This window comes from Lycium barbarum, chromosome 4 (assembly GCF_019175385.1).
Source record: "Lycium barbarum isolate Lr01 chromosome 4, ASM1917538v2, whole genome shotgun sequence".
NCBI lineage: Eukaryota > Viridiplantae > Streptophyta > Magnoliopsida > Solanales > Solanaceae > Lycium > Lycium barbarum.
Genome location: NC_083340.1, coordinates 148,195,803 through 148,209,648, shown reverse-complemented (window position 1 = coordinate 148,209,648; position 13,846 = coordinate 148,195,803). Strand labels below are relative to the sequence as shown.

Here is a 13,846-nt window from a genome sequence, read left to right as displayed (position 1 = left end):
GATTTTTCGTAGTTGTAATACTAGATCCATTAAACTTGTTATGAAAGTTATCAAGAATTATGAAAAGTGCTCTGGTCAGTTGGTATATGAAAAAAAGAGTTTTTTCCTCACTTCTCCTAAAGCTTCTACTTACAAAATTAATAGGATTAGAACTCTTACTGGTTTTCTAGAAAAAACTTTCCCTTTTACCTATTTAGGATGTCCTTTATATATTGGTAAAAAGAGGATTATTTACTTTGAAGATATGATCTCCAAAATTGTGAAAAGATTGAAGGGATGGCAAGGTAAATTTCTTTCTCCCGGTGATAGAATGAATTTGATTAAACATGTATTGCAAGCTATTCCTACTCATATCTTTGGTGCACTGTGTCTTAAAGGGACCTTGTCCTTGATGGAGAAATATTTTGCTAGGTTTTTTTGGGGATCTTCAACAGAAAAAAACAAACAACATTGGGTATCCTGGGATAACTTATGCTATCCTATTGATGAGGGAGGTGTTGGGACAAGAAAGATGCATGACCTGTGTAATACTTTAGCAACAAAACAATGGTGGAGTTTTAGGACAAGTACGGGATTCACTTTGGGCTGATTTCATTAGAGCTAAGTATTGTATCAGAGGGCATGTTGTCACAAAGAAGTGGAGATCTGGGCAGTCCCATGACTGACAAAAACTAATGCAAGTCAAGCAAGAGGCTGAGAAATGCATTATTTGGGAGATCACTTATAAGGGGGATAGAAGTTTCTGGTGGGATAATTGGACAGGGCTTGGCCCTTTGTCCAATTATGCTGAAAATGTTACCAAGTCTTGGTATTCTTAAGGTGGATGCTTTCATCAGAAATGGGAGCTGGATTATGAATAAACTCCATGATCTGTTACCAAATGATGTGGTGCAACATATAATTTCCATAAGAATTGGTAAGAGGGATGAAAAAGATGTACCTATTTGGAATGAAACTAATGATGGTTGTTTTTCTAACAGGTCAGCTTGGATGATGATCGGGAACAAAAGAGACAAAAATGATCTTCTGAAGAAATGCTGGAACAAATATATACCTTTCAAAATATCTTTCATGGTATGGAGAGTTCTATGGAGAGTTCTAAAAGGGAGGATACCATTTGATGAAGTTTTGAACAAGCACAAAACACGTCAGAGCCAATTGAATACAAGTTGTTCCTGTTGTAATGTTGCTCAAACTGAATCCATTCAACATGTCTTCATTGAAAGTGATGCTGCCAAGTATATATGGAACTACTATGGGAGACCTTTAGGTTTGGTTCATCAAACTATGACTATTAAAGAAGTGTTGCTAAGATGGTGGAACTTAGGAACCAAGAATCAAGTGCACAGGTTGGTTGTACATATTGTACCTATGATGATTATTTAGGAAATCTAGAAAAGTTGGTGCTCCTGTAAATATAGAGATCAAAGGAAATTTTTGTATAGTAAAGTTGATTTACCAGACCTTGTGGAACATCAAGTTAGCTATTGGTAAAGCTTTTCCAAACTGTGAATGGGCTATGCCTTGGATTAGGATTTGTGATACTATTGAGAGGTTGAAACCTGTCCTTAAATGGAAGAAGGTATGTTGGGAAAAGCCTGCTTTGAGGAGAGTAAAGGTGAACACTGATGGAAGCTATATACAAAGGAGAGGAGAGGCAGGTATTGGAGGAATAGTAAGGGATGATCAAGGAAATTTTATCATGGCATTTTCCTTACAAGTTAACTGCAGCAGAAACAATGAAGTAGAACCTTTAGCTGCAAAATTTGGAGCAAACTGGTGCTTACAGAATGGCTACAGGGAATTTATTCTTGAAATGGACTCTCTAATCATCAAGGATATGCTTGCAAAGAATCATACCAACAATCAGAGACTCAAGTACATTATCGATGAACTATCACAAATCCTTCTACAAGCTGCTGCTTCACCAACTCACTGTTATAAGGAAGCAAATCAAGTAGTTGACAATTTGGCTAAAAATGCTTCTCAAAAGGGAGAGTCTTTTTTGTATAGTGATCTGCGTAACATCCCAAGGGAAACTAAGGGACTTTTCTTCTTAGATAAGAGTCAACTGCCTAGTTTTAGAATTAGGTATGACAAGGCCAATTTTTTTGTTAGCTAATCAGTTAGGGAAGGGGACTACTGGAGTAGCAAGAGCACTATGTCCTCTTCTGCCTTCAAGATGATTTTCACATCTTGTCTTTTGTAACTGAAGGTCAGGTATTAAGTCCCCCTTTCAGACAAGCTGCCTAGAAATGAAAGCTCACCCAAGTTTAGGGGTGATTTTATCTTAAAAAAAAAAAACCCACGAATTTTATACCTAGCCACAAATTGCACTCCTTAGCCATGAATTGCACTTCCAGTCATGTTTGCACTTCTAGCCACTTTGTGTGGCTTCCATCAATGGGCCTTCATCTCCATGTCTCTTCCGAGCAATCATCCACACCCTTGTGGCTTGCTCTTCAATGACCTCCAAAGGCCCATCTTCCTCTTCCAAGGGTGTGGCATGGAAATGCACATCCAAAGCTCTAACACGGATTTTAACCTTCATAATCGCCCATGAGCTTTCTAGGATCATATCAATCATGAATTCTACTTCTACTGACTATTCTCTCGAAGTTGCAATAATTCAAAGCACATTTGACCCAATTAATTGTTTGATAACAGTGCCTAACCAAGTTGCCAAGTCTTGTGGCAACTGATAATTAAAAGTACGTTTACATTTGGTCAAATAAGGAAACTATATATGTCAACACTTTGCTGAAGTCAGAAAGACACTGTACTAAGAAATTTAAGAGATAATAATACAATATCAAAATGACCGTGTAATAAAATTGTATTAGTAAATACCAGTTATTATTTTTTTTCTCTCTGTTATCATATTAAACTTGCTATGAAGAAGAATTCGTAATTTTAGTCAATCTATATTAATACTATAAAAAGAATCATATATTATGAGTGTAAAATATATAAACATTGAAAGTTAATATCGTCAACATATTATATAGGTGGATTTATATATCAAACTGCTATTTGTTTTTCTTGTAAAAGAAATTGAATTTGTCTTGCTATTAATGAATCGCATCAATCAATTCAAAAGATATGAAGTTAGGTTTCTTGTTCAAACTAGACCTTCAATGGAAAAGTCAAAGTCTCCCATTCAAATTAATTTGAGAAAAGCTTATATGGAAAATTCAAGATCTCTCACAAAAATAAAAGTTCTTAGTTCACTATCGTTGAAGGGTTGGAAAAAAGAATAGAAAAGAAAATGTAAACAACGTGCAATCAAATTCCTTAATTTTGACTACTCTAATTTCAGACATATATATAAAAGCGGAGAATAAGTTGATTCTGGCTTTAAATTAACTAATCTCCAAGCATATTATGTTACTTTTTTTTCTTTTTTGCTTATGAAGTGTTACAGTACTTCTTTTCGTCGATAAGGCATCACTTTGACCGGAATCAACTCTTTCATAAAGAACGCGAATTGCCCTTCTTTTGGGGTGGTCTTTAAATTTTGCCCTTCATATTTGTGGTCTTTAAATTTTGCTCTTCGGCTAAAATTCATAGGTTTCGGGTTCGAACCCCCGCTCAGTCAAAATTTTTTAAAAAAATCGCAAAGTAGAGTTTGAATTTTGCTATGCCCCCTCTGGCAAACTTTTAGTTATGTTTAACTAAAAGTCTGCCAGAGGGGGCAAACTTTGCCTTGAGGCATATATATATATATATATATTTTTATTTTTTTTTTACTTTTCAAGGTAAACTTTTAGTTATGTCATAACTAAAAGCGTGTCCCATAAGACATAACTAAAAGTATGCCCCAGAAGGCGGAACTTTTCCTTAAGACATAACTAAAACTTTGCCTTATAAGGCAAAGTCTATGCCTTATGGAAAAGTTCTTGCCTTATGAGGCATACTTTTGGTTATGCCTTAACTAAAAGTCTGCCCTATGAGGCATAACTAAACTATGCCTTAAGGAAAAGATCTGCCTTATGGGGCAAACTTTTAGTTATGCCGGATCCGGCATAACTTTAGTTTTTCCTTAAGGATTGTATGACGGATCCGGCACACACGCCCCCAGCCCTGCCTTGTGAAATTATTTTTTTATTTTATGCCTGAGCGAGGGTTTAAACCCGGAACCTCAGGTATTCGTCCACCTTTTCAAGCGAAGATCAAAACTTAAAGACCACAAATATGAGGGGCAAAATTTAAAGACCACCCCAAAAGAAGGGAAATCCGCGCAAAAAAACGAAGAACGTTTTATTCTTTATAGTGGATTTTTCTGTACGAATATAAATTAATCGAGTCAACATACTGTTGGGTTAAACAACCCAAAGATACTCTTAATATGATGTGATATTATCCGCTTTGGGCCAAGCCCACACGATTTTGCTCAAAAGGACTCACATCATCAAGAGTATCCAACACCTTTAAGTAACTCATTTTTCTTTTCAACTACCAATATCGTACTTTGTTCGCACATCCAACAATCTTCCCGTCAAAATAAGTTCCACATGGCTCATTACCATAATTCACGGGTCAGAGATTCAACATGTCTGTGTGTCACCCATATCGTCAGAGTATTTTCGGTCACTCAAGCCCAAAGGTTGTGTATGCATCTTCAAAGCTATGTGTAAAGGTCGTAAACCGTTCCATAGATGGATAAAGGCAATAAGTCGGGCCCCACACCACACTCCACCAACTTCATACTAGTCCTGTCAAACCATTGGCTTTGATGCCAGTTTTTTTTTTTTTTAATCACAAAAGGCCTATGTGCTAGATATATTCACTGAAGAACGACTTACAAAAGAAGAGGGGGGTATGGCCTGACCTCTAAACAGTTTAAGGAAAATTACATTGTGATCAGGATGAAATATTCCCTTAAACTGGAAGCAAAATACATGATCAACTGACAAAGAAGTTAGCTTTGTCATACCTTATTCTCAAATTAGGCAACTGACAAGCATCCAAGTGGTAAGCACCACGTATGATTCTAGGCAAAAATCTATGATCAGTCAGTAGCATAGGATCGTTCAGATTTGCACCATGTTTAGCTAGGCCATCCGCCACTTGATTGGCCTCTCTGTAACAATGAGTGACTTGGAAATTAGCATGATTTAGTAGAGCTTGTAAGGAGTTTAGAATCTCTCTGAGCTTGGAATTTCTAAGGTCCTTTTGTTCAATCATATTAACAATCAAAAGAGAATCAAGTTCAAGGAAGAACTAATTGTAACCATTCGCCATGCACCATTGTACACCAAACAATGAAGCACTGGCTTCTGCCAAGTTATTGCTTTCGCATCTCGATGGGGCGGAGAAGGCGATAATTAAGGAGCCAAGAGAATCCCTGATCACCCCTCATATTCTCGTTTTACCACTTTGAGCAAAAAAGCTTCCATCAGTATTGATCTTGACCCATCCAGGCTCTGGTTTCTTCCATAGAACTGGTTTGCAAATAACTTTTGGTTTCATCATTTCCGCTACACTACACAGTTGTGTCCATAATGGAGGAAACTTGATCTTGGGGAAAGCATAGGCCATTGCCCTTTGTACAGTCCAGTCAATCTGAAAAATGATTTTGCTTTGAACAGGTTTACGCTGATCTCCATATTTGTAGGAGCAGAAACTTTTCCACAGCGCCCAACAGATCACTATTGGAGTGATTTTAAGTATCATCTTGTGGATGCCATTGATAGCTCTTATCTTCCACCAAACCTGTAAGTTGCTCTTTGGATTTTGATTTGTAACTTTGATGCCTAGAGGAGCTCCAAAGTAATTCCATATCTGTACAGCCAATTGTCCCTGTACAAAAAAATGCTCCAACGTTTCACAGTTGGGGTTAGTGCAACATTTACACGTAGGTAGTAATTGACTAACATGTTGTTTTTTAAATTTACAAAGTATATCATCAAAAGGAAACTTCCTTCTTAACATCCTTTATGAGAGAAAGGATATTTTGAAAGGAATCTTCTTATGCCAAACCTGATTGATGAAATTCATTGTAGGGAACTTAGCTCTTATTATTTGCCAAGCACTATGATTATCAAAATTACCATCCAGGAATTCCACCGGTAAGTACGCCGGTAACAAAAGGTGGAAACACTACGAGGAAACTGAGCCCAGTCCAGAGTAAAGCCCAACAAGCAAAGGCGAAAATTAGGGAGTGGCAACAAGCAACTCGGACCCCCGAGACGAGGGGGAATCAATCCTGGGCAGAAGAGGTTGAGCAAACCCAACAGGAGGAAGATGGAAACCACAATTTTGGTAGCAACAATGATGGTAAGTCATCTGTGTGGGACAATTTTGATATATCTAAGGTCACCAATGCGGGGTTCAAACTGGAGTATATTAGACCGGAGACGCAGGGAGACCAACAAATTGTGGAGATAGAGGAGGAGGACTATGTCACTGAAATTGAATTCTGGAAACACGCAATTGTGTGCTATGTGTTGGGAGCACACCCTCCGTTTACGGTGTTAAATGGGTATATCCATCGTATGTGGGGGAAACATGGGATAAACAAAGTGGTAATGATGAAAAATGGAATCCTCATGATTAGGTTTGATACAGCAGAGGGAAAAAATGAAGTGATCCAAGGGGGCGTCTATCATTTTGATAATAAACCTCTGATTGTGAAATCGTGGGATGCGGATATGGAGTTTACTCGAGGAGAATTATACTCGGTACCTATTTGGATCAAACTCCCTGGATTGGACTTTAAATACTGGAGTCCTAAAGGTCTAAGTAAAATTGGGAGTTTGGTAGGGAAGCCATTGATGGTTGATAGGAACACAGAGAAGAAAATGAGGCTGAATTTTGCTAGGATACTCGTGGAAGTTCAAATAGATACTTCACTACCAGATGTGATCTTCTTCAAAAATGAGAAAGGAAATGTTATTGAACAAAAGGTCATTTATGATTGGAAACCATCTCTATGCAAGGTTTGTCAAAAATATGGGCATAGTGAGGAAGTATGTCGGAAGAATAAGAAGAAGGCACTTGAAACAACTGAACAAGTAGAACATGTCCTAGAGGAGACACCACAAAAGGAACAACCACCAGATGGAGCAAAAGCTAAGGAACCAGATCAGGTGAAAAGGGGGAATGAGGGGGCCTGCCTTTTGTAGCAGGTCGAGAGGGTGGCTGGACAAGGCCATATAAGCAAGGAGGAAGGGGGGGGGGGGGGGGGTGGAAGAAACCTCAAAATGGAGGCACTCGGCTTATGCAGCAGAACAGTCTCACTAGACAAGAGGCGTCCACGAGTGGTCCGTCAGGGGATGGGCAGGAGGGAGTAGCAGTCCCTGTCATGAATGTTTTTCAAGCACTTGGCACGGATGGGGAGACACACAGCACTGAATTTGCCGAAGCTGGGAGGGGCAGTCAAAAGACTCCTCCTGGGGATGGTTAAACTCATGAGCTGGAACGTAAGAGGCCTAAATGGCCTCAATAAGCAGAGGGAAATCAAAAACCTTTGTAGGGAGTTGGAGCTAGGTATAATGTGCTTTATTGAAACTAGAGTCAAAATACATAAGATGAGCAATGTCGTGGAGGGGATATTTGGGGGATGGGAGTATAAAAGTAATCACGCATCCCATTACAATGGCAGATTACTTCTAGTATGGAGGAAAGATTGGTTTGATGTGATGGTCCAGAGTGAAATAGCTCAGGCCATGACGTGTCAAATAACATGTATTGCATTGCAACTAACTTTTGTTGCTACCTTTGTATATGCATTTAATTTGAGAGAAGATAGGAAGGAGTTATGGAGTTACTTAACACAGTTGAATATAGGTTCAGGTCCATAGGTGGTTATGGGAGATTTTAATTCTATACTTCATGCGGAGGATAGGATTGGAGGCAATCAGGTCACTCACGCAGAAATAGTTGATTTTCAGGATTGTTTGGATGGTTGCGGGCTGGTGGAAATGCCATCAAATGGGTGTAAGTACACCTGGACAGACAAACAGGATGATAGGATATTTTCCAAGATTGATTGGGTGTTTGTTAATGGTGATTGGATAGATGGGATACCAGATTGTCGAGTGAAAATTTTGCCGGAAGGTGTGAGTGTTCATTGTCCCATCGTAATACACATGGTACAGCAACCTACGAAGAGGACGCAAGTCTTCAAATATTGCAATGTTTGGGGCACGCATCCTGAATTTCAAAGGATAGTAGCAGCCGGCTGGAATATTGAAGTTACGGGGTACAAAATGTTTCAAGTAGCACGAAAACTGAAGATGCTCAAGCGGCAACTCAAGATGCTGCATAAGGAACATTTCAATAATATTGTTAAGGAAGAACATGATAACAGGGCTGCTATGCTTGAGTGTCAGGTAAGATTGCAAGAGGATCCTACTGATGTGATTGTGCAGCAAGAGGAGAAGTTTAGAAGGCTGAAATATAGGGAGTCTGTAAGGTTGGCAGATATGTTCCTACTCCAAAGGAGCAAGGCCACATGGATTAAGCTGGGGGATGATAATACCAAATATTTTTTCTCAATAATCAAATAGCAGAAACTTGTTCACTCAATATGCCAAAATCGAGATGAGTTGGACCAATTGCAGACAGAGCCTAAGGAAATAGAAGAGGTATTTGTGAGGTACTATAAGCAGCTACTGGGGGAGTCTGGAGAGACCAGAAGGAAGGCCCACCCAGGTTTCTTTGAACAGGGGCATAGACTGTCTATAGAAGAGCAATGTGGGCTGTTGAACGGAGAGGGAAATAAGGGATGCTATGTTTGGTATCAACATAAACAAGAGTCCAGGACCTGATGGATATGGAAGTGGGTTCTATAAAGAAACTTGGAATTTGGTGGGGAAAGACGTATGTGACGCAGTGTGGGAATTTATGAGGAGTGGCAAACTACTGAAGCAGCTGAATGCCACCCTAATATCCCTTATTCCTAAAGTGAACAATCCCGTCAATGCAAGCCAATTTCGGCCAATATCATGTTGTAATGTTCTTTATAAATGTATATCCAAATTGCTATGTATGAGACTGGCCAATGTACTACCGAACTTGGTAAATGAGGCACAGACAGCGTTTTTCAAGGGAAGGTCTTTGGTGCACAATGTGCTAATGTGCCACGACCTACTTAGACACTACAATAGAAAGACTTCGGTTAGGTGTTTAATGAAGATAGGCCTTCGGAAAGCGTATGATATGGTACATTGGGAGTTTGTGCAAGAAATGATGAACGGTTATAGATTTCCTCCCAAGTTCACTCAGTTAATTATGGCATGCGTTACTACTACCAGTTTTTCAATTAAGGTAAATGGGGCTAGTTGTGGGTACTTTGTGGGTAAAAGGGGTTTGAGGCAGGGAGATCCTATCTCTCCCTTGTTGTTCGTATTAGTCATGGAATACTTAAGTAGAATTTTGAGACAGATTAGTCAATTACCAGATTTTAGGTACCACCCCATGTGTAAGGAGCTGAGACTTACACACCTAACCTTCGCAGATGATCTCATGATTTTTTGCAAAGGGAACAGATCATCGGTTACTAGAATCATGGAGGCATTACAGCATTTCTCGGCTGTTACTGGGCTGAATGACAACTCAGAGAAATCTAGTATTTTCATGGCGGGAGTGGATGAGGAAACAAAAAAAAGGTTGCTGGAAATAACGGGATTCAGCATGGGAGCTTTTCCTATGAAATATTTGGGCCTACCTCTTTCTCCTAAAAAATGGAACAAACTTGATTGTCATCAACTCAACTTAAAAGTAACAGAGAAGATCAGGGTTGTGTCTACTAGGCATTTATCTTATGCGGGCAAGCTACAAGTGGTAAATTCGATCTTGTTTTCCCTTCATAACTTTTGGGGAGCTGTATTTATTTTGCCACAGAGTGTCTTGAAGGTTGTTGACCGGAAATGCAGGGAGTTTCTGTGGGGTAGTAGTAACGATACTAAAAAGGTTGCGTTGGTAGCATGGGAAACGCTATGTAAGCCAAAAAAAGCAGGGGGACTGAATATAAGAGGCTGTAGGAAATGGAATTTGGCATCAGTGGGGAAGTTAATATGGCTGCTAGTGACTGATAAAGAGGTGTTGTGGGTGAAATGGATCCATGGCATCTATATGAAACCCGATAAAGATTTGTGGAGCCATCATCCTCCAAGTGATTGCAGTTGGTACTGGAAAAACCTAAATAAAATTAAGCTAGGGATGCAGTCGTGGTTTATGATCGGGAGATATATGCTTACTAGGGATGGCCATTACTTGGTCGCGAGCAGCTACCGAGCACTGCTGCAAAATGGAGGGAAGCTGGAGTGTCACGATCTGATATGGGGTAAGCTACTCCAACCTAAGCATCGTTTCATCTTGTGGCTGGTAGGACAAAAGAATTATTGACCAAGGATAGAATGCTAGGTATGGGAATAGTTTGTGACTCTACAAACTGTGTGTTGTGCGATAAAGATGAACTGGAGGACCATACACATTTGTTTGTGCAATGTGAATGGGCCAGGGCTGTTTGGAGGGACATCGAGCAATGGATGGGGGAGCAGATTCCTCAACAAGACACTATGGGGACACTTAAATATATCAAGAGAAGGCACTGGTGAAAAATGAAAAGAGAAGTCATAGCTGCTATCCATGGTTCGCTGATCTATTTTACTTGGAAAGCTAGGAATTGAAAAATATTTAGGGGGTTAAGTGTGCATACGGATAGGGTCATACAACAGATACAAAGTGTTTTGAGAGAGAGGATAGGAATGTTTATAGGTTCAAAAGAGGCAGGAAATCGCATAGGTTTTCTTGAGAAGCTTTGTTAGTAGGATGTGTTTATGGAGGCCTGTAGCACCTAGCACCCTTCCTGGTAAGGTGGTTAGAAGCACGGGTGCCCGTTTGAGTTTGTAATTATTGGAGGTTGTGGTAATAAAATCTTTTACAGTTTATTGCCAAAAAAAAAAAAATTACCATCCATGGAAGAATTCCAAATTGCATAGTCTTGTTTATCAGGATTGCCCACAGAGATATTAAGTATTCTTCTGACAATGTTATCAGGTAGCAGAGTACCAAGTTTCCTCTCGTTCCAAGTATTTCCTTCTAGGAAATTCTTCACAGTGATCTTTTTGGATTTAGGAGCATTGGGCCATTGAAGAGCTAAAGCTCCATTTCCCATCCAGTTATCCACCAAAAGTTGCATTCTCCATTGTTGATTTTCCAGACAATGTTGTCTTCTACCTGAAGTTTGATGTTCATCATTTTTCTCCAAGTATGAGAGTGTCCATATGCTCTTTTCCTAGCCACTGGATATATAGTAGAACAGTACTTAGAATGCAGGAATTTAGCCCATGTGGATTGATTGGTTCTGAAATTCCACCCTCGTTTGGTGTCAAAGGTGTCGCTGATCTCTTGTAATCTTTTAATCCCTATGCCTCATTCCTCTTTGGTTTTGCACAAATTTTCCCAAGAACTCCAATGGTGTTTGGATTTTTCAGCAGTCGAACCCCAGAAAAATCTTTGTAGATGTTTTTCAATAAGCTTGAAAGTTGCTTTTGAATGGTCCATAGCAGCAAGGGTGTAAACTGGAATAGCCTGCAAAACATGTTTAATAAGAGTTAGTTTCCCTCCATAAGAAAGTAATTTTCCATGCCAACCACTTAACCTATTAACAATCTTTGTTACAAGACCATCAAAATATTCAATCTTCCTATAACCAATATAAATAGGACAGCCTAAGTAGTTAAAAGGAAATTGCTTTTCCAGAAATCCAGTAGCCTGTCTCATTCTATTGATCCTATAGTTGGCCGTTTTGGGAGCTGTGACAAAAAAGCTTTTGTCCCCATTAACTTTCTGACCAGATCTCCTCTCATATCTCTAAATCACTTTCATGACAGCTTTAATGGATCTAGTTTTGCCTCCACAGAAGATAACTATATCGTCTGCGTAGGCAAGGTGATTGATTTGCGGTCCCTTCTTGTTCATAAAGAAAGGAGTGAATCTGCTATTGTTGTAGAGGTTATTGAGTTGTCTTGTCAACACTTCTGCAGCTAGGATAAACAAAGAAGGAGATAAAGGATATCCCTACTTCAATCCTTGTGTAGAAGTGAAAAAACCTCTTATGGCTCCATTAATGATAATGGAGTACCATACACCAGATATCAACCTGTAAATCATGTTAGTAAAACTATCACAAAAACCAAATTTCTTAAGAACAGATATAAGAAAAGGCCAAGCTAATCTATCGTAAGCTTTAGCCATGTCAAGTTTGATAATCATGTTGCCCCCGATGTTCTCCTGTTTAACTCCTTGAGCAATTTCTTGGGCTAACAGGACATTTTCGGTGATAGATTTTCCTTTTACAAAACCACTTTGATTTTCAGAAATTAAAGTTGAAAGCAAAGGATTTAATCTAACTGAGATAATTTTAGAAATAATTTTGTTTGAAAAGTTACTAAGACTGATTGGTCTTAGATCAGAGAAAGTGGAAGGTGAGGAAATTTTAGGGATTAATGTTAAGCAGGTATGCGTATAATACTTAGTAAGCATTTTACCAATGAAAAATTCCTGAACCATAGCCGTGACATCCACCTTAATAATATCCCAACACTTTTGGTAAAAAGTGCCATTATAACCATTTGGCCCTGCTGAACTTACCGGACTCATATTAAAGACAGCATTTTTAACCTCGCTTTCAGAAGGAATGGCTGTCAGCATATTGTTTTCAGCTTGTGATACTATACCAGGAATGCAATCCAGAAGATCCCTGTTGGTCTTGTTCTGTTGCAGATTGAATAATTTTCTAAAGTGCCTGATTGCTGCTCTTGAAATTTTCTCATCACCTTGAATCCACTTGCCTTTGTTGTTCTTTATTCTATGCAATTTCATTCGGTTTCTTCTATCTCTTATAAGACTATGAAAATACCTGGAGTTACTATCTCCCTGCTCAAACCAATCAACCTGAGCCTTTTGTTTCAAAATGGATTCCTGAATAGTCATCCATCTTAAATACTCCGCCTGCCTTTGTTAAGATCCGTTCTAGTAGTTTCAGTGTTAACCTGGATATCTCTTTCTTCTAGAATCTGAATTCTATTTTCCCATTCTTCAACATTCTTGTGAGCATCCCCTATAGTTATTCTAGACCAGTCACTTAGATTTTTGCTCAGAATTTTCAGTTTTTGTTGTAATCTCCACATTAGGTTACCAATGATATTGGTATTCCAGGTTTGCTTGACCAACTCCATGAAATCCTTCTGCTCAGTCCAGAAATTTAGAAACCTGAAGTAGCTAACAGAGGAAGATTGATTAGAATGACATTTGAAAATAAGAGGTCTGTGATCCGAACCTGTTCTCACTAAGTGCCTCACATAGATACTGTTGAATTTTTGAGCCCATTGGTTGTTAATCATGATTCTATCCAACCTTTTCCAAATCCTTTTTCTTGGCTCTCTATTATTGCACCAGGTAAATTTCGGCCCCACGAAGCCCGCATCAGCCATCCCGCAATTATCCATACAGCTAATGAAGTCGAAACTCTTGGAAGCTCTATGAGGCTTACCACCCAATTTCTCATCGGGATCCACTATAACATTGAAGTCTCCTCCAATGCACCAAGGATCAGTAATATTCTGGTTGATATCCTCAAGACTCTCCGAGGATCTTTCCTTTCAGCTTTAGAACATTTAGCATAAACACTGGACATATAGAAATTTTCATTGCTAGCAGCATCATTGAATTTAATAGTAATTTGCTGCTCATCGTTAGCTATAACAGTAGCCAAATAATGAACAATCCAAAAACACCAAATTTTACCATTATCGTTAGAAACGCAATGTTGAAAACTAAGAAATCTCTTATAACCTTCAATTTTGTCTTTACTAACCATAGGCTCCATAATAGC

General features: G+C 39.0%; 1 protein-coding gene across 1 annotated transcript; it reads left to right on the top strand.

The window, feature by feature from the left end:
- The first annotated feature begins 7,811 nt into the window (after positions 1-7,811).
- Positions 7,812-8,513, top strand: LOC132638023 (uncharacterized). Its single transcript, XM_060355016.1, has one exon. The coding sequence runs from the start codon at positions 7,812-7,814 to the stop codon at positions 8,511-8,513; it is 702 nt and encodes a 233-aa protein (XP_060210999.1).
- Positions 8,514-13,846: the final 5,333 nt, after the last annotated feature.

Excerpts from the sequence above, each read along its gene's own strand:
- LOC132638023 (XM_060355016.1), top strand. The coding sequence starts at position 7,812 with ATGGGAGATTTTAATTCTATACTTCATGCGGAGGATAGGATTGGAGGC.